Source organism: Alligator sinensis, unplaced genomic scaffold (assembly GCF_000455745.1).
Source record: "Alligator sinensis unplaced genomic scaffold, ASM45574v1 scaffold126_1, whole genome shotgun sequence".
In the NCBI taxonomy this organism is placed as follows: domain Eukaryota; kingdom Metazoa; phylum Chordata; order Crocodylia; family Alligatoridae; genus Alligator; species Alligator sinensis.
Genome location: NW_005841842.1, coordinates 4,043,580 through 4,070,599, shown reverse-complemented (window position 1 = coordinate 4,070,599; position 27,020 = coordinate 4,043,580). Strand labels below are relative to the sequence as shown.

Sequence of the window (27,020 nt, the reverse complement as noted above, 5' to 3'; positions counted from 1 at the left end):
ACCCCAGAACTAAACTGAGGTCCTTTGGTTTCTCACCACAGTATACTTGATCTCCAGACATCAAATTGCTTTTGTAGCTTTTCTCTGAACCCATTCCAGTATGTTTCAGCATATTTTATTTTTGAGCACGAACTGAAGAACTGGAAATATTACAGTAATTTCCTTATTAATGCTATGTATAAAGTGAAATATCATTTTCTGACTCCCAAGACTCACTGTTGTAAAGACACCTTAGAAACATTTGAGAACCTAAATATTAAAACAAAAACAAAAAAACCACTGCTTTTTTTTGCTTTGCTTTTAATTTGGCTGAAATTTCATTTCACACTGAAACTTTGTTTTACAGTAAGCCAGTCACAAAGGAAGTGTCCAGCTGGGCAGAATGACCAGTGATTTCATAATGGACATTAAAACTTGTAAGGAGTCCTCGGTTTCATTCATAAAATATTGACAGTGATTTCAATTCTCCTTTATTAATTCAGCATACCACTCAAAGCATGGTGTAAGCTTATATAATTATGCTGCTGCTTGGCTCAGTTTAGTTTATAGCAACTATAGTCAATATCAAAGACAACATAATTTCAACTCACTTGACAATTAACAAGAAAAAATATTTGTTCAAATTGAGGTATTTCTTTTAAGAAATTACTGAACATCACTGGTATTAGGAGGTAATGTTAAACCCATATTATTTAAAAACTTGAGAAAATGTATAAAACAAGTCAATTTTTTTTAAATAGAATGCTTAATTTTCCATGCATTTTAATAAAAAATATAAAATCAAATTTTTAGCACTGAAACTATACTTTTCATTTGGAAGTGGTTAACATCTAGTCAAAGAATCTCCACCACCTGAACAACTGACTAAGGTATTTTTCTTCTTTTCTTTTTTTTGCTTAATTATGAAATATAATTCAGTCCAGTGCAAAGATAACGGTCTATATACATATACCTTAGAAGCCTGTTAACAGGGAAAATCGGCAACAGAAAAAAAATTTAGGATGCTTCCGCTCGTTAGCAGTATATGCTGTTATTACGTTCCAGGGATTTAACAATAGCAAGGACTCATGGGCAGTGTGCATATCTATATACAATCACAAAAGGCTTGATTCCAGCACTGCTGAAGTCAGTCGCAAGCTGGAACAAGACCACAATACCCATTACGTGGCTTCTTACAAAACTGGCTTTCCTGAATATGAACATAGGACTTGCCATATAAGCACAAGTCACAGCATCAACTAAAAGTGTTCTTTTCATGGCAGTGCCTATATTGAATACAGATGTAATGGAACACACACACATGCACACAAGTTACCAAACTGATTATTTGAACGGCTAACAGCTCTCTCGACAATTTAAATTCACAGTTCATTTAAAAAAATGCAGTAGTGTTTGTCAAAATATACAAATATCCATATTTTGATGCCAGTTTAGAAGTAATTCATGAGATTTTTAAAAATTTCCAGAATATTTTTTTTTAACTTTAACTTGGTTGATAATTCTTCCAAAAGAGAATTTCTTTCATGCCTGGAGAGATATTGGGAATTACAAAAGATTTAAAAAAATGGTCCCACTGAACAGATCTCTGAAATACTTTCAACATAATGCTGCACCATTGAAGTTAAAATAGTACGTTATACAAAGTTAGTAGATGCTTAACTTCGTCCTTTTTCAGGATACAAACGCTTCTACTTTAAATAGATTTCAACATTTCTGAGTTCTAATGCTAAACACTTACTTATGCATAATTTTCATGGACCTCTTTAATACCCTTGAAAAATTATTACAGAAAGCAGTGTAATTTTAATGAAAATAATTCACTAATACAAATTACTATGTAGACCAGCAGCTTTTTTTCTCTAAGTATATACAGTTGCTAATGAGTCTCAAGTTAAAGTTTAAGGAATTCTACTCTACATACTTTTAAAAACACGATTCAGTTTTAGATTGTTTATTTTAAAAAATTGCTTTTCTGGTTAGGACATGCTTAGACATCCCTTCCAAAATATAAGAAATATCTAGTTGGATTTTTACAATAAAAGACAACATATATGACAAAAATATATACTTAGAACATACAAGAACTTTACAAGTTTATTCAACATTTGAAATACAAAACTGTTTCCATGCTAGATAATGACAAAAGACATGTATCTGGGATTTTCTCCCCATATAGGTTCAGAGACTTAGAAATGACCAATAATCAAATGAATTGTATACCCAATACTATAGTAGCATGTAAAGTATTATACTTTTCACTTTCTCCAGCATCTGTAAGGACAAACTATTGTCCTTAGTTGTTTTATCCACATTGCATTCTTATGGCAATAGGCACCTGCCAACTAAAGTAATGACATGAAAAGGAAGCCAGGAAATATTACAAAATAGACACAATCCAGAATGTCTCTTTTTTTTTTCTTTTTTTTTAAAGAAAACAAACAAGAATTCCAACATCCAATTTCTTGTCTTACATAGAAACACACACTTTCATTTCTCTCACTCAGATGGATACATATGTAAGGCTTGAATTATGGAGGGAAAGCAGTGGTATTATTATTGATAATGACACAGGCCTGAACAGTCACGTGCATAGGACCATGGTTGCCAGAGTCCTGCAATGGCATCAGAATCTCATTTTTAAAAAAGTCTATAAACCCTCATCCCAAATTGTGAAGAAAAGCTTGTGAACATGGCCCAAGCCAAAGAGATGCAGGAATGTCTGTCTGAGGCTGCAGCCAGCCACAAGCAGAAAAGATGAACAGCACCAACAGGAGTCAGGAAAGGCGACTGGGCCACAGACCAGCATTAGAGCAAACCAGGTTCACATGATTCTGGAAAGGGACCAGACAGGTCAGTGAGACAGCTTTGTTGCTTGTGGGATTGTTTTGGTCTTGGTGAAAATCAGAAGTGCAATCTCTCTTCCCCCCACACCCCACTTCCCAACCTCTGATTTTCAGTTCCATTGGTCAAAATTGAAAACAGGGACGAGTGTTGCTATTTTCAAATGTTCCTCATTCATGGCCCTAAATGAATTGTCACATTTGCAGTATATTATCCAGACCTTCTTAATATATTTTTTTTGCCTTCCTTCTTTACCTGCTTTGACCAGAAGAAGGGTTGGCTGATATTTAAATCATCATTGCTGGGGGTCTCACTGTCTTTATAGCTCAGAGAGATGAAGCACTGAATTTACACCTTTTAGAGTTGTTAAGGCTTCTAGCAGACAAAAATGCCTTAAACAACAACTAGTGTCACAAATAATTTTCATTTTCAAGGTTTTAATTGAAAAACATAATAGCTAGGTTACTTTCTCCCCAGATTTTAAAATTTGAACACCAGCCTCAAGAAGGCTCAATTCAGGCCAGCACAATGTAAGACCCAAGACCTGATCTTCAGCCTAGTAGAGAATTCAAGATATACAAAACATACCTTCTTCACCACAAACTGCTACTTCATTCAAACAAGGATAATGGTCATCTCCCTATCCTACCAAGAAAAGCTTGCTGACTTACCAAAGATGCTGAACCCTTCAACTGTTTAGCAATTTCTACAAGTGTAAATTACTCACTCATGAAGGCTGTGTTGACGATACTGTAACAATCGATAACTAGTCAGCCAGTGTAGCCATAAATAACTGCCCTGATCTCAGAGATGGCTCATCAGCGAATTAATGTCAGACAAACCAAACCAGCGAACTCCAACACATACACAAAACCAATATGCTGACAACACAACGGGTTTAGTAAAAGATCACACTACTATCACACAGTTAAAGGATGCGGAAGCCCCTGTTCCCTGCTCTTCCAGCTGCAAGTTACAAGGTGATATTATTTTGCCAAAGAAACATAAAAGTACATCCAGATTACAGAAATGAGCCTCAGACCAAAGAATCAACCATGCAAAAAGCTCTCCTCCCTTTCATAGAAATTTAAGCTTACTAAGACAATTTAAAACAGAAAGCATCAGCCATCCCAGTTTGGTCCTGTTACAGTGGATAAAGGAGCCCTAAAAAAGTGTTTGAGCCATTACACGCAACTCAAGGTACAGCCTCTTGGTAAGAACAGAAGTTATTAACACTGTCTTGAATGAGGCATGCCTGCCACCGTCCCTGATGAATGTAATGGTCTCCCTGAACCTCCACACATGACGCATGAAATAGTCACAGAGGCAAGCCCTAGGAGCTATAATGGATGATCCTCTTATGGTTTCGGCAAACTTTCTAAATTTCATACTATCCCATTTATCTTTTAGAACACAAATTTATAAGAAGGTGCTGCCAAGCCATTCATAAGATATTGCTACGATACAATAGGCAGCATTCTTCTCAACTCATCCCAGAGGAGGGTGATGTTTTAAGGATGTTCACATGTAGTCACACAAGGTTCTATTTTGATCCCAGCTGCTTTTCAGTATCTACATGAGGCTACTTGGAGAAGTGATGAGACACCACAGACTGCATGGCCAGTGGCCTCAGCTGAATAGTTTCTTTGAAAAGAGTCAGCATCCTCACCAGTTGTCACAATGCCTGCAAAAAGAATGCACCCAAATGAGCAGCAGCTAGCTTAATCTGAATCCAAGCATGACTGGAATAATGCTCCTGGAAAAAAAAGAAGAGAATATTATTAAGGGATTACCTGAAATGGTTTCCCTCATTGGAATACCTGCTCATTGGAATATTCCCTCATTGGAATACTCCCTCTTCATCAGCAAACCCAACCTTGGGGTCTGGATGGACTCACCAATCTAGCGACATCGGGCAGAAATTTACACTTCCATTTCCAACTTGGGGGGAGCTTTTCTTTCTTCCTCTTGGAGAAACATCTGGTCACAGCTATACTTTGAGCAAAATGCTCAAAGTTAGGAGCCTATGTAAGTATGCAATCACCTAAAATCAGTGGTAGGCAACCTTCTTAGGCTGCGGGCCAAATGACTCTGCTCAGGTTACAAGTGAGTAGGCAAGTGGGCACTAGGATACAACCACCACTACCAGTTCTCCCTACTGCAGCACAGATGAGGCCCCCCCTGTGGTCAGGTCTCCCTGCTGTGGCACAGAGGAAGCCCCTGCCACTGAAGCCCTGCATCCAGGGGCTGGATCCAATGGTTCTGTAGGCCAGATCCAGCCCATAGGCTGTAGGTTGCCCATTCCAGATCCAAATACGTAGTACAATATACAAAGTGCTAAACCCAACAAGACTTAACTTGCTGCTCAGCACTTTCCAAAGTCAGAACCCTAAAAATACAATTAGGAGCTTAGTCATTAAACCTCCAGTTCTTGAAAATCTTGGCCCACATGTTTATCACTGCCAGCCTAAACTACTGAAATAAATTACCCTGGGAGTGAGGCTGTAAACAAAAAGAAGGTTCCAACTTGGGCAGGATGTAGCAGTATGTCCCTCACAAGATCAGGTAGCTGAGGCCTGTGATGGTACTAAAAGTCAATGATACTTCAACTACCAATTCACTTTTGTAAATTAACTCTAAGTAGACTTTGAACTAAGTAGCTTATGTCTTGCAATGCCAAGCAAAACAATAATAAATGTCTTTAAAAATCTGGGCCAGAGAGGATAGCCACTCTGAACTCTGCATCATCCAGTCTCTCTCTGAGCATTTCTCATCAAAGCTGCAAAGGGAGCCAGATTCTACTATATCAGTGAGCCACCTCTCTTTCCCACAACCTGCCAAGATTACTGCAACTCTGGTAGCACAGGACTAAACAAACAACCAAACAAACAACCAAACCACAAGACAAAGTAATTAGGAATGTTATCAGTTGAGATGGTACTTCTGTTGAATGAGCTACCTGAGAACATTAGAGTCAGATCTGTTAGATCTATGATGCAAGACCAACTTTTTAAATAAAGGTTTCATATCATAATGGAAATGTTTAACAACAGTAATGCTTAATACACTCAAACAAAGGAGCCTTTCTAGCTGTGAAGGACTTGCACTTTGCAGTGTAGATTACTCTGTCTTCTATAGAACACATTAGACTGCCTTTTAGAGACACCTAAGCTAGCTTTAAAATAAGCTGAGCAGGACAGAGCTCCATTTAGGCTAATTTACTCTGCCACTTGAGCAACAGGGTAAATTAGCCCACACACTGGGTTACTGCAGTTGCTTTTAGCAGCTAAGCTAGTTCATTTAAAGCTAGCTCTGATCTCTGCATGCATACAAACAGGTAGATAACTAACTCCAATAGTTTAAAGAATCTTAGTCACGTGATCTGGATCCAAAGCATCCTGTATGTCCCTATAAAAGCTACAAAACTAAAATTTAAAGAAGTCAGAAGTATGCCACCTGGGACAGAAAATAAAAGATCCTCTCCTACCACTTTTTTCCAAGAAGTAAGAACAGCAATTTAATTATGGAAATGCTTAAGTACTGGTGTAACAAAACACAAGCAATTAACATGAAACCATTGTTGTACTTAGATATGGCAGCATAACATAAGACATCATTTAATGACAAGAATACCAAAGGTTGCAAACAGATCACTTGACTTTCTTGGTCAAGGTGATGATCTACCTTTCTTGTTTGAAAAGAAGTAGAATGGTGTCAAAGACATTAAAATGTAACTATCACCCTCTTCCCCACAAAAAAACCAAAACAAAACAAAAAACATTTACTACATACCAGTATTCTTGTGAACTCTACTATTGAGAATGAGAAAGTAAAATTCTGGCCAACTCCAGGCATAATTTTTTTTAAATTCTGTTTTGTTTTTAACAAATGTGTTCAATCCGATTGCTTTGAAATATTACTGAACTACTATCTGAATAACTGATCTCTCTATTTACTCCTTTTAGTGGTATGCTTTGCCTCCAGGGAGAAAGCAAAAGGAGTTTCTTTTTTTCCTGTTGTTTCCCTTCAATTATTTGTTTTAAGGAATTAGGATTCTATAATGGGATTAGCAAACAGAACAGTAACCAGTGTCTGTACTCCTTGTGAGCAAAGAGAAACAAAATTCTAACAAAAATATAGATATATAAAACATCTTGGAAATTCAGTGATATGTGGGCATCTATCATTTATTTTACAAACTAATATTGCAAACATGTTGACTTAGGAATTGTTTACAACAACATTTTTAAAAAACGGAAGTATTTGCTCTGACCAATGTTGTCTGTAAATTAAGTGCATAAAACAATTTGGCCAAATCTCCTAAAATGTGTTAGGGATCCACACACGGATCTCACCTCTACAATGAAAGTGAAGATCAGTTTCCATGAGGAATATACAGAAGAATTAGTACTGCCTCCAGCTGTGGTTCCCAAAGACATTAGAAGACAACCTAAAGTTTTGTTTAAATCTCATAATTACCCAGTAATCCTCTCTTTTGGGTGCACAGCTATTGAGTTACTAAAAAGCTGTGCACAAGAGAATGATGGGAGAGGGAAAAAAACTTGATAGAATGCAAAATCCACTCAAGTCCCTGTACTAAATAGCATTTCTTTAACTTTTAAGCCCAAGAAGAAGTGAAGAAACTTCCTGGACAAAAAACTTATCCTCAAATTCTAGTTGAACAGAACCATAAAAACCACTATAGTTGGAATCTTGGAACCATATTCTACCCCCTCTCACCTATTAAGATCTCATTCAAAACAAAACAAAACAAAACACCACAGTGGAAAATTATAAATGCTTTGTTAAAGATACCTAGCAGGTCTTGATAAATTAAACTGCATCCTCCTCTCTCCCCCTTGCAAAGCAGGCAAAAATTTAGATAACTACTTGTGTTCAGAGAACAGGGGTTTATAATCGAAGACCTCCATTACAGAGGATGTTGTACCATACCCCACTTACTTTTATGGGAGCAGCTTTTATCACCCTTACTCACGAGTGGTATTTTACTCTGAAGAATACCACGAAAACAGCAGGCAGGATGCATGTAAAGTAGAACATATTTTAAGAGAGAGAGAGAGAGAGGCTCACACAGTGATTACATAAGGAACCATTTTAAGATGCAGTTTCTTTTACAAAAAACCAAAACCCATCAACTTTCAGGGTCCTTTAAAACGATATACTGTATGTAGCTCCCACTGTTCCCCAGCACTCTGAATCACCAGTTACATACACCTACCCACAGAATAAGTCTTATCTACAGGTAGAGATGTCCTAATTTAATATCCATGACTTTATGGTAATAATATCGTAAGATCAAAGATTGGGTATGGTGGTGAAGAAGTGCACATTGTATTAGATTTGCAAAATTCGATGCTATATAATACACATTTTCTGTTAAAGACAATTTGCACAAATAAATTTGCATATCCAAGTGTAAAATAATCAAAATAGACAGAATACAAACTTTTGTGAGTCTTTACAAAAATTAAGTCTAATTAAAAACTTAGGAAAAAGCATTCATTAAGAGACTTTTATCTTCTGTGGTGGCTTTATGAGAAAGAAAGTGTAGAATATAGGAGCTGGCAATAATAGAGAAACAGGAAAGTTTGCACTCATAAAACATATGCTTCCAAAGACATCCAAAGCATCTGCTTTTTAAAGCTAAAATGAAAACAAACTAGATGTTAGGTGTAGGCCACGTGTGCACTTTACGACTTAGGTCCAGAGTGACTGCCAAGCAGTTGGGACAGCTTCACCTAGTCAGCTCAGGGACCAATACCAATTTAGTTGTGGCAGGAGAGAAGTCAATTTATCATATTCCCAAGCTAGCTCATGTAAAAGTTACCTTGCATATCTTCACATTACGCTGCAGTTGCCTGTGGTACTATGGTGCAGAGAATTATATGCTATAACGCTTAGCTTTCCTGGTTTTTCGAAAACAGAATCTTTGGATGCCTTGGATTTCTACAGTGTATGTAGTTGTTTTGATTTTAGTTAGATACTGCAGGGACGTGGGGGAGGGACTCCCCCTCTCCCCCACAATAGGTTTGCACTACATCTCTTCAACATTAATTTCAGATTAATGAAACTGGCTCAGGTCTGCATCTATCTCTAGTTTTTGATGTGATAATTTAAATCTGGTATAAAAGGGTTTTATTGGAACATACCTGGAAGGGCAGTAATACTCTTACCTAACAAAGAGCTATGAACAAAATACATCTAGGTCAACAGAAATGTGTGCTGATAAACTTTACCACTCCCCCGGCCATCATGATTTTCTGCCTATGAACTACATATCACAGAGAAACTATTTTAGAGAAATAAAATGATGGGTTTATATTCCTGCTTCTGTAAACTGAGGTGCTATAGTTACCACTGGCCTAGCTTGAGAGCTGCTAGTAGGTGTTGTAACACAAATATTCACCTTGATTAGCTTTTCTGCACCTCAGATGTTTGACCGTGTTAATGCTTTAGATTATATAAAGTTCCCATTTCTGGCCAGATAGTGTTGCTAGATCCTGAAACTTGAAATGTGACACTGGTCTAGGGCCAAATGTGTTTTATTGTATTCCTCAGGCCACACTGGTTTTGGGATATGGGTAGAATTTCACATTTGCAGGAAGAAAAAAGTGCATCAGATGAGTGTCCTTTAAAAACTGTGGCTGTTTGAAGCTACTCAGTTTAGAACATAAGTTTCAGAGGAAAAGGGTTAATGAACAAAATGCTGCTTAGGCTTTAATGTAATTAAATAATGAATACAACTGTTACACCCCGACAGCATCTGTGTGTGTAGAATGCATACATAAGCCTGTACTGAACCCTGAACGCTTAAATCATTTTTACCATTAAGATTGCAAATTTTCTTTCAGTATCTTTGAGACCCAGCACTACTTTAACCCTTTCGGGGCATCTGGCACATTCTGGGGGTCCACTGTAGCATTGTTTTGCAGAAAAGCTGTATTTTCAGGAAGCTTTTTACATTTACTAATGTCAATTTTTCTATCAGCCCTGCTCAGTTGGATTTATAGTAATAACTAAGGCACTCAGTTTTACAAAAAGAAAAAAAAAGATACAAGACTCCCAATACAAATTTTTAAAACTTCCTTAAAACATTCCTAAAATAGTTTGCAGATTACATATGCACCAGATACAGTGTTTATGAGAGGTATAAATGGATTTTCCTGGCATTCCTTTAAGATGTTTTGTAACTCATTTGTGACTGTCCCTTTTGAGAAAAATGCAACCCTTTTGAATTCATGATGAAAAAACCCCTTTATTCTCTGCCATATATCAAATATTTATGTGCATGTCTACCTGTCTACATTGACTTCCACCAAAAACCTTTCCATCCGTGTTATTCCCACTGCAGCTACATTAAATAAATAAAGAATTAGTTTACAGGTTCCCTGTGAAACTATTGGGTAGAAATGCCATTCAAAAACGTTTTTGAAATGAATGTAAAATAAAACCTAGCCTTCCAAAATCTGCTTGAAAAAAACCTGATAAATATACCACATGGGAATGAAAGAGTAATGAAAGCGTTTTTTGTTGGTTTGTTTTTACACAAAAAAAAATGAATTTGCTGTATAGTTGACATGACTAAGACGACCTCAAGAAAAGAAATAATCCTCTCACCAGGAGAGGAATGTGATGTTTGTGGTATCAATTCAGTTTCTTCTTCTGGGGATTCTTTTTATCTTCAGCATTTTCTGGACTGAAGTCAGTACAGAAGCCATTAGGGGCTGGAAGAGAGGAAGTCTCCAAACTGCTTTCAACTCCTGTCTGGTCAGGGTAGAGATACTCTTCTGCAAAGTCTGGATACGTTTCTGTAAACCTGAAGAAGTCATCTAAAAGAAACCATATAGATACTTTTGTCACATGGAGACTGCTACCTGTAAAAACAAAGGAAGACCTACCACTTTGACTATTTACAGCCATTCACATTTCACATGATTCTCTTCAATGTAAGGATAGCTGTCACTGTTGTCTACTTTTCTCTTAAGGTTTCAGACCCCAAAGGGAGTTATGCAGGAGATGGGATAGGCAAGAGGGGACAGGGAAAGCCATACAAAAATCTCAGAACAAATATTCATAAGCTTAACACCAGAAACCACTGACTTAAGACATTGCAACTGAGCTGCTCCCTCTGTTAACCTCTTTGCAGTCTGCAGGCAATAACAAACCTCTTCCCTTTTGAATATTTGTTTTCTTCTGTATTATTAAACTTATCTATAATAACTCTTCTTTACTTATTCTATAACTACTTCTAATAAATTATCTCTTTTCCAAGCTTTGCCACTTCTCTTTGTGGGCAATTTCTTTCATTAATATATCACGGTTAATCAAAAGTAATTCTTTACCAGGGTATTTAAGGAAGTGAAAGGGTGTTTGTACCCACAAGCTTTTCTAATATGTCCCCCAACTATACAGCTGGTTTAGTAAAGATACTACCAAAAATCTTCCTTCTCACATGGAAAGATGAGAGGACAGATCAACCACAGGGGAAGAGGCACAAGAGGCAAAAAACAGTGAGAGACTATCAAGGGAGGTTAGAGAGATCATAAAAAATGGAAATCCATCACAGAGCAGGTGCAGCCTGAGAAAAGCTCATCCAAGTACTATCTAGTCTAAGGTAGGAAAATTAAACCACTTAAATAAGGAAATGGATCTTTTAGGTTCCACATTTTGATCTAGCTAAAATTACTCCATCTACATCATCTTTCCTTTTGAGTTTTGTTTTGTAAAGGCAACCAATGTTAGACAAGCTGCTAGGTATTTTAATATATATTGGACCACTCACTTGTGTAAAGCATTTCAAGTCCATTTTAACACTTACCAAATGTGATTGTTCCTTTCTCCCATTCATCTATAGCTCTGAAGAGGTTTGTTACATTGAGTTCTGACACACCCATAGCAGTCTTCAGAATGCAAGCTAAATTGTCTTCTACTATAGTTCCATTTTCTGACTGATACATCTATGGAATAATGCAAGGCGGCAAATTACTACCAGCATAATTGTTAGAAAAATAACAAAGTTAAAATAATTCCCATATGGGTAAAATTTGTTTCTGACATCAAGTACATCTCAGCTAGGTTCATTTTTGCATATGTACAGTGCTTTCTATACAAGGATCTTACTAATTAATAAAGCTACCCAAACCAGATAAAATAGTTGATTATCCTCATTTTACAGAAACTGAGCTGGATCAAGGGAAGGGGAGTGGGGAGGACCAAAGTCAGCTGGGGCAGAGTCAGTGGGAAGAGGAGAGGGGCAGGTAAATTGCCTGTCCCCACCCCCATTGCCCCTTACTCGATTCCAAGACAAACTACTCTCCTCACCCCCAATGTTAAAATGGGGGGGGAAAACCTTGTTGTGGAATTGTGCAAATATGGTATTCAATGAGCTACATGCATACATAAAAAAAGCCTTACTGTTACAAGGTGTCAAATGCCAAGAGCTTAATATGATAAAGAAGGACTGTATATTTAATGGAAAACAAAGATGCTAGGAATTACATGAGGGCAGTGGTTCTCAGCCTTTTGCACCTTATGTCCCACCCACCAGAAGTGGGTCAAAGAACTGGGGGGAGGGGGATCCACCAGAGGCCAGTCAAAGAGTGGGGAGAAGGGGCAGTGGTAGGAAAAAACCTAACCAGTTTCAAGGAGAGGGGGAAGGAGAGAAAAAAGGAAGGAGGGGCAGCAGTGGATAGAGGACCCGAAGGAATCCTTGATGCCTTGGAACCTTTAATTTTGAAATGGGTCCCTTCAAGAAACCAAGCACCCACTCCAAGATGTTCCCTTTCTCATAAATAATGCACAACAAATGAATGCACATGCTGCAAAATGAGAAAAAAATCACAAATCTTGCTTCTAAACTACATTTAAAGACTAAGAGTGAAGTTGGATAGAATCAGCTGTTTCAACACAAAACCGAGGACCCTAATCAGTCTGGGCTAGCAAGTTATAACCAACCTGTTGTAGCAAAATTCAGGAGACAAGTTTTGCTTCCAGGGGGTCTCATGCAAAGGTGCCTAGGAGTGTATTTCCCAAAAGACACTATTTTTAGTACTGAAAAAAGACTGCTAGAAAAGTAGAACACTGGAAGTTGATTATTCAGATTGGTGCTAAAGAATCACACTTCTTCCCAGCCAGCCACAAAAGAAGAAGTTCTAATTTGCCACAATCTAATCTAGCTGTTCTGAAGATTTTTTATACATTCACTTAATCCAGAGGCACTCAACTTCCGGCTCATAGGCCAGATCCAGCCCCCAGCATCATACTACTGGGTCCATGGAGAGCCTTGCAGGCTGTGGTCCTGCCTGCTAATTCGGGGGTGCAAGGCCCAATCGCAGGGTGTGGGGAGCACTGGGCCAGGCCCCCATGTGTGAGGCTAGACAGGGGTGGCACAGGCCCCAATCTAGTCCACAGACTGGCTCCATGTCATTCATCTGGCCCACATGGCCAAAGCCCTGAGCACCACTGACTTAGTCGGATTTCATTCTCCAGTTCAGCTAAGTGCATATCAAAACAGAAATGCTGCAGAACTGCCTGATATAGGGGATGTGACACACTAGTTACAGGAGCACCTTTGGGGGTATCAGACCTCTAAAATCCTAAGAATTCTTCACCTCCAGAACTATTATGTGTACCAAAGGTTGTTCAAAATTTGAAGGCAGGCCAGGTCTATACCCCTGTAAGACTCCTGAGCTTCTCATGTTTCTCCTAGGGTAAAGAACTAACCACAGAATGATCTTCTTTCACAACTCCTCCTGGCCTTTTCCTCTGTAGGCATTGGCATGGTGATCCACAGTTTGCTTTTGCAAACTAGTATATCCTTTTTCCTAATGGATGTGAGGTTTCTTAATTCCCAAAACCTCTGGTACAGAGCAAGAAGGCAGCCCCTACAATCCTAACCATCTCAAACTACCAGACTATGTCCATCTGTTGACGTTAAGTCTCTTCTGATGATCACCAGTTTCAAAAAATGAAATAGAGAAACAAGGACACAGGGAGGTATTGTAGGAAAACAGTCCTGGGTGCTCTAGAAATACGGCTGCCTCACATTTTTGCCAAAGGAAAACCCCAAGTCTGCATGTAAACCAGTGGTGATAACACAAGTCTCGTCACTTCTCCAGTCAGTTGACTTGGAGCTATACTATGTGTTCTTCCTCCAAATCACTCTCAACCAACCTTGAAGAGATATTATGAAAAGTATCCATGGTATGTTTCAATCATATATTAGAGCTGCTTGCTCAGTTTCTTAAATGCACAGAATATCACCTTTGGGTATATGCCGCAAACATGCATATAATGCCAACCAAGATAACACCCATCCTCCCCGTCCTGAACACATCTGTTGATATAGTTCTGCAAGTTTTGTCCCTCTTGAAACTAAGCTTCCTTTAATGGGAGGTAACATGTTGCAAAAGGAAAAAAGAGAGAGAGGTAAAAGGTTTTGATTAAATCAGGCCTGTCCAACTAGTGGCCCACAGGCCACATGTGACCTGCAAGAGGTTGAGTTGCAGCTCCCTCCCTCACCCCATGTGGCTGCCACTCTCCCTAGTGCTCCAGTTGTAACAGCAGCTGGAGTCTCTGGACTTTCCCTCCCTCCTCCAGCTTCTGCTTTCTGTGGCCAGGGGGGGTTGAGGCAAACATGCACTTTAGCAGGGGGTGCATCTATCTGGCATGCAGCACAGAAGCCCTTTTGGTGCAGCTCATGGAGTAGCTGGAGGGTGTGTGCTTAAAAGTTAGACAGCCCTTTGTTAAACAATTCAAAGCAGCAACAATGAAACCCAAAGATGCTGAAGTACAGGCATAGACAATGAGACACTAAAGAGCTCAATTAAGAACACTGAAGACAAAATACACAAAATATCCAAGACACAGGTTAGAGAGATTGAAGCCACAATGCAGCAGTGCCCAGTTGCAGAGGTAAAGGCAATGAACAAAGGCAGTACAAACACCAGCTGGAGTGCCAAATTCTAAGCAAAGGCAGTGAAATATAGAAGCATTGGAGAACCTTAGCTGATCCTTAAGTGAACCATTATAGGCAAGTCTGGATACTAGCTAGGAAAGGTCAACAGTATGGTGAGATGGTCTGCCTCAGTACTGGGCAAACTGGAAGTGTGCGCAGTGGTCAGGTATACTTGTTGCTGGGTGCACCAAAGCCACAGGCAGACGGACCATTTCCATCCAGAGGCAGATCTGGCACAACCCTGCCCAATGACGAAGCATATTACAACTGTGTGGTGTCACAAGCTGAACATGGTGCCTTTAAATACAGTGAAGGAAAGCCTAATAATGTCTCTGTACCACCCTGCATTCCAACATGTTGACAAGCGTTCTCTCCTCCTGCAGCATTTGGAAACCCTGCATCACAGATAAGTGCCCTCTCTCAAGTTATAGTGCAGGTCCCCCCAACCATGAAGGTGACAACTGGACCATCTGGAATCTTTACTACATTGTTCTGAGGACTCTGCCCTCAAAAATATGCAGTTCTCAGGCAGGAACATACTATATACCTGACATGAAGTCTGGAGAGGGGTGTTACAAAAGTACAGGTGGCCATATTGGCTGCAGTTGAGAGGATCTTTAGATGAGGTCACTGGGCAGTTGTCAACCCGCACTAACTCCCTCTCATAGGGACTGGAAGCAACCTTGCAGAAGGGAAGCCCTTGCAACCATGGAATCTGGAGTGGCTACTGTGAACTAGTTTTGACGTGGGAACCAGATTTGACCTTCTGCATGTTCACCAAGAAGTCAAATGCACAGAAAAGCTTCACCAGGCTCTGCAACACTTCAATAGAAGAGTTCCCTTTTACCAGATAATTTTCTCAAGAGGGGCAAATTGTGACCTCTTGCTAATCCAAGAGGAGCATCCATAACTAAGAGGAACTAGGTCAGCATTTTTGGGTCCACTAACGCACCAAAATAGAAGGACATTGTCCTGACCCACCAAAGTGCAAGGAAATGTGGAAATAGGAGTCTTGTAGGAAAGGTGTGAACCTCACCTCCTCCCACAAAGATATATTCAGTACTAAAGTCAACCATCTTGACACTGAGCTTCAAATGGAAGTGTTGAGTCTTCATATATCCAAGATGGGGCTCTAGCTTTTCCTTCCTCTTGGGACTAGAAAGGAACTATTGCAGAACCCTTTGCCTGAGATGCAGGGTTTGGGAATGGCAGGAGCTGTGACCATTTCTAAAGCCAAGGAAGGAGAGTTCTTCCTGCTGTAGAAAAATGAGAGAAGTCTCTGAAAAGGGACAGAGGGGGCCTGTGGTGCACAATGAACGCAAACTAGATAATATATCCCCTTTACTACCCTATCCTGAGACTACTAGCTCAATGGAATTTGAGCCCAGGTTGAATAAAAATGGTCCAAATGATTGTTAAAAGGGAGAAACTAAGGGAGAGAATGACACCAAAGGGAGCTACTGGCATCTCATCATTGCAAAGGCCCTGTCTGTTACCCAATGCATAATAGGAAGAATCTGGTGCTACACAGAAATGTTTCCTGTTTTTAATCCATTGGTCCTTTTAACCATTTTCAATGGGTGATAATGTATGCAGAGGCTGCTTATGGGCAGAAGACAGTACTTTGGCTTTCTCTTTGGAGCCTTCAACTGAAACTTCAGGGGTATGCGCTTTATCAGATCTCAGTCCAAAACCTCAAATGCAACCCTCCTGACCTTCAGAAAATCAGAACCCTGCTGCCAATAAGATCGTATCATGACAACTGCCAAAGACACAAATCATGTTTCAGCAGCATTCAAGGCAAATTGTAAGCAAATGATAACATTACCTCTCTGGAAATGAGGGGTAGAAGGGCTTTCTTCTGTCCTATTGGTAAGGAGTCTACAACATTAGCAATATGACCACACATGTGGAGTCACACCTGGCAAGGAGAGACTCACTGTCTGCTATTTAAAGCTGCAAGCTAGTAGAAGAGTCAAATAAGTCCAAAAGTTTAGGCTCCTTTGTGAGGTCAACTATGCTGCTTTCTCTTTGCATTACCAGCAGCAAAAGACGGCATAGGGTGAGTGTAAAAAATGCTCCACCCCTTTGGGAGATGGTTGGTTCTTTGGCTACAGACTTTCAGTCGGGGAAAAAATACCTGGCATCTGCCAGATTGGTTTGGGAGTGTGTATAAGAGCCTTGTTTACTGAGCCTTTGTGAAAGCTCAGTGAATCCCGTCCCCCACCAAGAACTGCAGTCTGCTGCATGGCACATCAGTTCCTGAACATCACAAAGATCATCCTATGTGATGAAACAATTCTAGAACAACAGTCTTGGCCAGAATGATGATGACAAGTATGGATTATTGCCATGTGGATTGCATTCTTGAATTTGGAATCAGAGAACCCATTTGATTTGAAAATATATAGGTAGCTACTCCAGAGGCATATGGTACATCAACAGCACGGGATGAGACAGCACACAGTTAGACCCATCCTTGAACTCAGGGAGAAAATGACAATCCAAAAGTCGCATCAGAAGTAGACAGGAACCCTGAGATTCCTGGCCTGGGAACCATGGAGCCTCTGAGGGCATCTTAAAACAGTAGTCTCCAACCTTTTTAAGTAGATTACCTTTAGTATTTAAAAGCAACCCAAGATCTACCATGTGCTGCCACTACCCCTCCCCTCGTCCCTCACCCTGCAGGTAAGTTTGTGGGGAGAGAAAGGAGGGAGCAGACTGAGGTAGAGGGAGGAAAAAAAAAAATGATTTGCGGGCATGCCTCCACAGCAGGTAAGTCCCACCTGGCCGGGGCCCCACTCAACTTATCCCTGCTCCTGCCTCTGTGGCACTGTCCCCCACCGCAGGGGCCTTGATCTAGCCACGGCCCCTTCCCTCCCCCATGGACTGACCTGCTGGGCTGGGGCACGTGCATGCATGCATGCCAGCACTCAGCCCCCCACCCCAGCCTCGGATAGACTAGGAGAGGCTCCAAGATCTACCAGTGGATCAAGATCCACTGGTTGATGACCACTGTCTTAAAAGGACAGCATCCCTTTAAAGAGTCATTTGACTCATGAGGCATTTATACACATACTCTGGGAAGTGGAGGGCAGGGGGTACAGGTCAGTCGCATCTTACATGGGGGTTAGGTACTAAAGTCAGTGCGTAAGGTGAAAATCGGTGACTATGTGGGGTGGGAGAGGGGGCAGGGCTTGAGTTTGCACGCGGCGCCGTGCTTAGAGCTGTGCAGCCGGCGGCAGCAGCGCAGCGTGGGGTGGTGGTGGGGATGGCTGTGTGCTGCTCAGCCACCACCACGCTGCTGCTGCCGCCCGGTGGCCGGCCACACAGCTCCGGGCATGGCTCCATGGCGACAGCGGGAGGTTTTGAAGGCAGTGGCCGTCACTGCCATAATGGGCCTCCAGGTAAGCGGCAGCACTGCGTGCAAGCTCAAGCCCCACCCCTCCACCCCCCATATAGTTGAATTCGTGCAAGTTAAATGTGCGTATGATGCGATTGACCTGTACTTTAAATTAGAGTGGCTCCGAGAGCTTTAGTTAAAGTGTCCCTGCCACCATTTTTCAGCGTGGGGATACTGATGATACACGTGTTGCTGGAGTGCGGTAATTACCATGCTGTAATTACAGCATGTTGGAGCAGACTCAATGGACGTGTATAGGCACCCATAGTGCTGGAATCATGGACAGCGTGGAGCCATGCAAGGAATAACACCCAGACATGGACTCTGATAAGCCAACCTCCTCAGGTAGTGTCAGAGTAATTGGACCAGGAACTAGCATGGCCAGCATACAATACTGACGCCATAAACAAAGCATAACTGTGGTCATCACAGGCTTCAAGTACTGATTCTGTGGAGTATAAAGATATTTAGTGCCTTAGGGGAAGAAAGCAGGCTGTCAAGACTACATGCACGACCAGAGTGGTGGCGGCAAGCCTTTCATGCTCCATCCTGGTGTTGGCTATCCTAGTGGTGCAGAGCAACTGAGAAGCACCTATGCCAGGGGTCAGAAACATTTTCTGGTAGGTGGCTGGAATGAATCACCTTGAGTTGGGAGAAGGCAGGGCTTAAGACAGCCCACCTCTGCTGCTTCTCCCTGCTGTCTTGGCTGTGGTGCAGTGCAGGGACAGCTTCCCTTCCACCAGAGCTGTCGGTACAGCACAGGGAGCCCCACCTCTCCTCCTGCCCACTGCCAAATGCCAAAACCATGGCTCCACATGCTGTATTTTGCTGATCCCTGCCCTATGCCACTTATTACTAGTGTTCTTAGCAACAGACCTATGTCAATCATTGTAAATGGAGGACAGTACTGGAACACTGGTACCACAGCCACTGTGAACTTCAATGATAACTATACCAGGCTGTGATATTTAGGACTTAGGGAGGCAAGATGACAGTGGGGCATACTTCCTTAAGGAGCCAAGGACAGGTGACCTCCTGCAGGAGCCAGGTCTTGGATCTGCAACCTGTAGCTGATTTCTGGATTGTTTCGATGGCCAGTGCCAGGGGAGCAGAGGTGCCCTTTGGATCCATGGTTAGAGGTGAAGCCCATTAATTTTCTCCGTGAGACATAGCCAAAAAGACAAGCTCTACGGTCTTTACAAGTGCCCAGTGTAAAGGAGAAGAAAATGTAGCATTTCTCAGGAATGTTGTATTATTCTAAACTTACCACAGGGAACAGAAAGAAATGGCTGAATATTAAAAAGCATTAAAAAACCCCTCCTAGTTTAGCTAACCACAAAGGGAAGAGAAAACAAATACAAAGTAATAGCTTGCAATGGGAAAAGCAACCCGCAAGACAGAACCCAGGAAAAAGTAGAAGTGTGGGGGAAAAGAGAAATAATGAAAAGGCAAAATAAATAAATAAATAAATAAATTAAATTAAAAAATAAGAGGAAGTTCTTTCAGAATGATTGCAGGCCATGGGCAGAAGCCAAAAATGCTCTCTCTCTAGCCAGGCAAGTGAAAGGAGCCAGAATTACCTACTCTGAAAGCTACCAAAACTGCTACAGCAAAGTAACTAATGATGAGTCTAGGGCACCTGTGGCAGCATAGGTATGTGTAAGGTTAACCACCCACAGAAGAAACATCTTTCCTTACCTCTAACTTCATGATCTCCAATACAGTATTTAGGGGTTTTCTTTTTTTTTTTTTAAATATATATGTGAAGCAAGAAGAATGTGTGAAATAAAATCCAGTCATATTAAATTGCATGTCACTTTATTTTTCTCATAAAAACATCTATGTAGTAAAAAACTGCTACTTGCCTTAAATGCCAACTGAATTGTTTCCAAAGTTTTAGATGGCCTACATACTACTGATAGAGAAATCACAAATTCCCGCAGGTCAATTATGCCTTCTTCATTCTGTAAGGGGAAAGCAGCAAAACACATCCAGAATTTATTTTGTTCCAAAACTCTATTTACTTCACAGCCATTGAAAGAATGTTAAAAAGATTCAAAATATACAGTGCATATCTGCGTGTAAAAAAGGCATTTATATTATACTATACAGATCCCTGTAGGCTTTTAGATCTATTCTACTGACAGCCGATTCCAAACATCCTGAGGCTCTTTCTGAAAACCCTGGTCAGAAGTCAGCCGAAAGCCAAAATTAACCTTTCAAAACTATTTAAGACTCTCATCAGACATCAGGGCACTGGTTACTCCAGGATGCATTTTCCCACTTCACACAAGTCATAATAGCTGGGAGTCATCACCTTCCCTCAAATGGCAGTGGCCCTAAGCTAACCCTGCATATGAGTACTGATATTCAGGGAAGGAAAGAGCACCTAGAGACATATTAAACATCTCCACCTCCTGGCCCAGCTACCACCTTCTCTAGACAAAGAAAATGACCATCTCCTTGCAGTGCATCAGGCAGAAGAAAGTGATTTGACTTGCCAAAACTGCTGACTCCAAGTTTAAGTTGTTGCTGTTTTAGAAAACAATCCATTGTGCACCATCAGTAACCACAACCAGCAATGCCTTCACCCCAAGTATGCCTTTTTCATCATTTGTACCTTTAAACCAAAATGGCTTAGTCTGATTTCTATACCAGGTACCTCTTCCTTAAGCCAGCATTTTATTTAGTTAATTGAAATTCTCAATATGTGCTAAATAAGAGACAGTACAAGGATACAAAGGGTAAAATTCTCCAAAGTTTACAGAGCTGACCTTGCTGTTCCCAACATTTAGTGTGAGCAGACCAGGGTCAAAGCTGAGTATATGTTTTAAAAACCCAGTTGGAATGGTACAAGAAGATTCTTAGTTCTCTGAAGCATGATGGTATTTCTTACCTCATCAAAAAGGGCAAACATGTTCTCCAATATGTCAGAAACTGGAACTTCCAAGTACGCAGCAAATTCCTTAAGACTGACCCTGGCACCTTTCATCTTTTTGGCACTTTCAGAATATTTTTCAAGATCTTTTTCAAGCTTTTCTGGTTTCAGCCTATAAGGAATGAGGGAAAAAGAAGGAAAGTTAAAAGACTAAGCTAGAGGGGTTTTTTTTCCTTTCGTTTTTAGCCACAAAATACCCCTATCATACAAAATAGCAAATAACAGATGTTATGTAATGCATCACTTCATAATCCTAATTCAGAATTAACAAAAACACTGGAACCCCAATATTAAAGTTCCAAAAACAGGCCCTTCCGTTCAATTTCCAATAGCTCAAAAGCACTTAAATATTCATTATTATTCACTTTACTGTAGTATGTGGGTTGCCTATTCATGGACCAGGGGTCCACTCCTGATACTACTATGCTACTGTCGACTGCAGATTATTAACAAAAAACAAAATTTTACCAAGTGTATAGGATGGGTTTTCAGGGGAAAAAAATAAGTCTATGAAACCTTGATCAACAGACTTGTTTTCACTGGCAGATGGCTTTCTTAATCTAGGACAATGGGGGTGTCCAATCTTTTCAGCCTGAGGCCAAAGCAAGTAAGTGGGCTGCCGCTCATATTATAGGCAGTTTCCCTGCTCTGTTTTGTTCTACTTTTTTGCCATTCCAACAGCAAAGTAAGAAATCTTCTATAATTCTTCCCCCTCTTCCCCACCCCACAACAGGAGAAACCGCCAGAAATTTGTTCAGCTGCCATAACCAGCTCCTACTACTCTTTCTCTCAGCTTTTTCCAGGACTTCCCTGGTCTCCTCAGTGTCTGATGAGGACTGATTTTTGCTAGGCCCTGTGGAACCTCTACCCTGCTCTCCATAAGGACCCATAAAGAAGCCAGAGCTACTGTATCTATCCCATGATGCATTCACTAACCAATAGAGTAGCTAATGAGCCCCTGTGCTCTAGGGAAGGATGGGAGAAGAGCTATTCAGAGAGATCCCAGCTCACATCAGAGGCTCAATTTGACACTGAAAAAGCCACAGAGGACTACCTTCTTGGGAAGCTACCTCCCAAGAAGTACTGGACTGACTCAGTTTAGTCGTGAGTGGGTGCAAGTTAGATGGCACATCATCAATAAGACTTCACTTCTTAAAGTGCTTCTTGGGCCACAACTAAGAGCAGAGGGTCACAACCAGATGAAATGCTGGACATAAGTAACCTAGGTAATCCAGCAGTGATGCCTAACCTATTCTAGAGTAAGGCCTTTTTGGCAAAGAAAACTACTCAGACTTAAGATAAACTGTACCCATTGAACTAGGGTTATGACTTGGCAAAGGCAAATCTGGCTATCTTCTCTTGTTCATATTGGGCTCTTATTGAAAAGCTTGCAGCAAGACCTTCTGGAAGTTGAATTCACCTCTCTTGCATCCAAAAGAACTAGGAAGAAATGCCCAGGTACAGTCCAGGAACAGCACCAAGAATCAATTATCTTTTCCTGAAGATGAATGTAAATCAAGAATCCACATTATTACTTGATCTCATGGGCTTGACCATGCTGATCAAAAGGTACCAATTTGCCTGAAAACTTCATGGCATGCACTGACCTCATTCTTTTCTTTCTGCAAGATCCCAGAACGTACAATTTGCTTCATTGCTCTCTTGCTACAAAGTACCCTGCAAGTCTATCTGTACCTCAACACTGTTCAACTTATTTAGAGGACAGAAAAAACCAACCAACCAACCTCCACAAACCTCACACAATACAAGGATTTTGGTGGGTTTGTTTTAGTATAGGTGACACCACCCAGCTTTATTTATTTTAATAGTCTTAGCCAAATAGCTGGCTAAAAATTAGCTATAACTCAGACCTCAGAAAACCAAAGTGATGTTGTTGAGATGTGAAACCCATTTAAAGATTATATCCACTATTTTCTACTGGTGTTCACAACTCAGGAGTCTAGCTAATTTCTTAACTGTCTGGTGATCAGGTTCTATGAAGGGTCAGTATGGCTTGCTTTCCTTTCTTAATTTACATCTGGCCAAAATATAACAATTATTTTCTTTTTAAATGAGATAGTGCTAGAAAATGCTGAACAAAGAAAATGAGTAGAATCTATGAGCCAAAGCAATGGACCAGAGAAAAGATAGGCAAAGTGTAAAAGTCAAAAGGTGGCCCTAACATTTAATGAAAATTAGATAAAAGTCTGAGGGAACTGACCAGACATGGATGAAATGCAAAGCACAGATGTGAAAAAGACATTACTGGGATGTAGTAGAGACTGAATGACTGCCAATGAGATGGAGCATCTCCTGAGCACTTTTTCTTTGAAGACTATAGCAAATCAAGAACTGGACTGGAGTGTTTGGAGGACAATACTTTAAGCCTGCTAGAAAAATGCACAGATGACTAGAGGGCCCAATTTGCATCTTTCCTAGTAAATTCTGACTCTGCACACCCCAAAAATCAAAGCTTAAGAGCCAGGGGAGTTTCAATGATTTTTCATTACAAAGCTGAGATGGCAATGAGCCAAGCCATGAACAAGATCCTCCATGTGACCGTCTTAAGCAAATAGCTTCAGAGCCACAGTAGATGGGAACAGTCTTTTCTGCCTTCATTTAAAGTGGGTGGGTAATAAGCACTGTTACCATGTATAGTGATTTACTTCAATACCCATAAAACTACAATCCCACAAACATGGGAGTTCACTGGTAGTTTAAAAAAAAAAAATTCCTACTCTAGAGAAAAAGGGAAGTGAAGATGACAATGAAAATGATAGCAATGAATTTAACTACAAATAAAGAAAAAAGCAAGTAGATAAGGGAGACATATCTGTTAAGAGTCCATAGCTTGTGGAGTTAACGAAAATAAGGAACCCTTGTAATAATATAGGTCAAAAATACCAAACTACCAAAAATAAAAAGCAAAATTATCCATAAAGCAAAAAAAGTATTCATTGAATCAACGTAGTTCTAATGATAAAATAGTAATTATGAGAGAGAGTTAAAAAAAATCAACTATTAAAACCAATTTTTTTTAAAATAAAACAGACCAAAGTGACTTTCAGAGGAACTCTTAATCAACAGTATTCACTTTCAGAAAAGCAGGGAAGACTTTTTTCTACTGGAGAAAAAATGTAATGCTGGCCTAATGTCTAATATAGTGAGTTAGATGTCCTGCCAGGTGCTAACAGAATTGTACTTAGCATCAGTTCAAGAGGGGGAGGGAGGGAGAAAGAATATATATCAGTGTGGCTGATCAAATTCTTAACTGAAGATGGTAAAATTATCAGTTAATATGATTTTATGAAAAACAGGTCCAGTGACATTACCTTCATAAGGTTTCTGACAAGATTCTAAAACTTGGCTGATAAAGATAACTGCTGAAGTAACATAATGAAATTTCAATAAAACATGTTACTCAGTATAGCATAAATATAACTAAAAACTAACACTATATAACAACTGATGGAGGATGTAGTAAATTAATTGGAAACTGACTACATAATAAGTCTCATAATGCATATTTAAGTACAGATTCATCCCTAAATTACTATTTGGCAAGGACTCATCTAAAAGGAAGACAAAACAACCCACGGATGACAGAAGATAGTAAAAACTGGTGGACTAAATCAATGGAAAGGACCTCTTACAGTTCATACCTACCTACCATAGCAGGGGGCTAGTCTTAACAGCCTAGAACTATAGGACTCAGGTGGCAATTCCTGTGTTTCAGGGACAGGTTAGAAAAGGGAGGATGATTCCTACTGTTTTAACATAACTGAACACCAGGTTGCATACAAAGATAAGGAAATGAGAGGTCACTCGTTACAGAACCTGGAGTTCTTAGACACGTGTTGTCCACATGCACATTCCACTCTTGATGCACTTCCCTCCACACACTCAACCTCTGAGACTTTTGTTAGCAGCCCCATTTGGCGCACACGAACCCCGATCGGAGCAAGGACACAAAAGGGAAGAATATACTGACTGCACTGCAGTTTCCTCTGACCCACACAATCCCAGGTATACAGGATTACAAGGAACAGGTAATGTAACAGTCAGGCTGCAGAACATGGTTATGGACAATTAATCTCAAAGAAGAATTACAGTTAGATAAGAAATTTCTCAGTCATTGATGAGTACTTGTCTATGGGTATTTCACAGCTACAGCCAATTACTTCAAAGCAATAAACCGGTTCAACCACAGGTGGGATCTCACAGTCACAGGAGAGCAGCAACTGAAACACCACTTCCTTTGCACTTTGGCAAGAACAACAAATTAAAAAAAAAAAAAAATCAGGGCACCTGCACACCTGAACAGGTACTGCAGGCCAAACAGTCCTTTGAGTGCTGAGTGCAAGCGCCTCAGTAGCAGACTGTGCATATGGATAATTATGCCAAAGAGAATAAATTGCCTTCATTTGCTTTGGACGTGTCTAGTGTCAGAAGAGATCTGCCATATGAAGAGCAAACTGGTGGCCATACTGGAGAAGATACATGGTATAGAAACACAACTATCAATGCTGCATAGCATCTGATCAAATGAAGATTTCTTGAGCAATTAGACTCAGCAAGTTTCCTCCAGAGAGGTTGTAAGTAGATAGAAGAGTGATAACAGAACTGGACAGAGAATCATACTAAAAAAAGAAAATACAAAATGAAAAAGAAACAGGAAAGATTTTAACCAGCCAGAAGCATCATATTTATCAGATTGGAAGTGAAAGGTACTTATATACCCTATCTTTACACTTCGTTTAATGTACAGAAGAAAACTAGGTAAACAAGGATGCAGCAACAGATTAAAAAGATGCCTGAGGGTAGCACATGGGAAGGAAGAACAAAGAAAATACTAAATACTAATAGCTATGTAGGTGATACAGTTAAGGAAAATACCTAATCTGGCTAGGAACTTGGTGAGGTCAGTAAGAAATATGCGAAGTGCTTGTACACTAAATGCAAGAAGCCTTAGCACAAATAGAGAACCTGGGACTTCTGGTGCAGGATACTGGATATGAAGGGGGTAACAAACATGGCGGAAGAGCAGAACTGAGACACAGGCATTATAGGCCATAAACTAATCAGGGCAGATGAAAAAAGCAAAGCTGCTGAGGTAGCACTGCATGTTAATGGTGTGTAAAGATGTGCATGTTAACAACTGAAAAGAAATAAGGAATAGCATAAATAAAACAGAATTCAATAGGGTCAAACTCATTATGGTGAAGGTATTAATGCCTTGAATCTACTACAGGGGTCCAGAATGATTATCCCAGGGGCGTGAAGACAACAGACACCAGCTAAGCCACCATTTCATTAAGAAATGCATCTGGAAATGATGCAGCTATTACAAACAGTGTGGGTGATCCTTCCTTCATAAGCCGTGTCCCCTAACAGAGCTACCATCTGTAACTCCTCATTCCAATACTTAGGGCTACCATATATCCAATTTCAAAAAGGAGGACACCTGTTGAGAGGGGGGTGTATATGATTGTGGGAGGAGCAGCAATATGCTGGTGCCCTGCCTCTGTTGTTGCCCACCCTGCCCTGATGCTGGCCCTCACTTCTGACCTGCATCCCTCCTGTCCCTGCTGGTGCCTGTCATTACTGACCTGTGGCCCCTGGGCACTGCCAGTGCCCCACACTTGCAACCCACAGTCCCCCACACCTCCCTGGCACCCCTCAATCCCAACCCACAGCTCCCCCAGCCCTGCCAGTGCCCCTCATTCCCGACCCACAGGCCCTTGCTCACCTTAGCCTTGCAGCTTAGCCTTGCTCCCCTTAGCCTTGTTGGGGCAGTCTCCTGACTGCCCAAACACCTACAAGCAAGGGCACTGGCCCCAGTGGCATTGGCCTGGGCACGC

General features: G+C 40.6%; 1 protein-coding gene across 2 annotated transcripts in view; it reads right to left on the bottom strand.

Annotated features, from left to right (window-relative positions):
* Positions 1-294: 294 nt before the first annotated feature.
* LPCAT1 (lysophosphatidylcholine acyltransferase 1) overlaps positions 295-27,020 on the bottom strand; it is a 66,570-nt gene continuing 39,844 nt past the window's right edge. The window contains exons 11-15 of one of the 2 annotated variants that reach the window (XM_025205452.1): positions 21,118-21,271; positions 20,087-20,185; positions 11,681-11,819; positions 10,480-10,691; positions 295-4,597 (exon numbers count right to left, since the gene is read on the bottom strand). In XM_025205452.1, coding sequence (XP_025061237.1) covers positions 10,507-10,691; positions 11,681-11,819; positions 20,087-20,185; positions 21,118-21,271 — 577 coding nt within the window. In that variant the 3' untranslated portion in view covers positions 295-4,597; positions 10,480-10,506. Of the gene's footprint in view, positions 10,692-11,680; positions 11,820-20,086; positions 20,186-21,117; positions 21,272-27,020 lie in introns of both variants that reach the window. The other variant, XM_006015680.3, reaches the window with a different exon arrangement.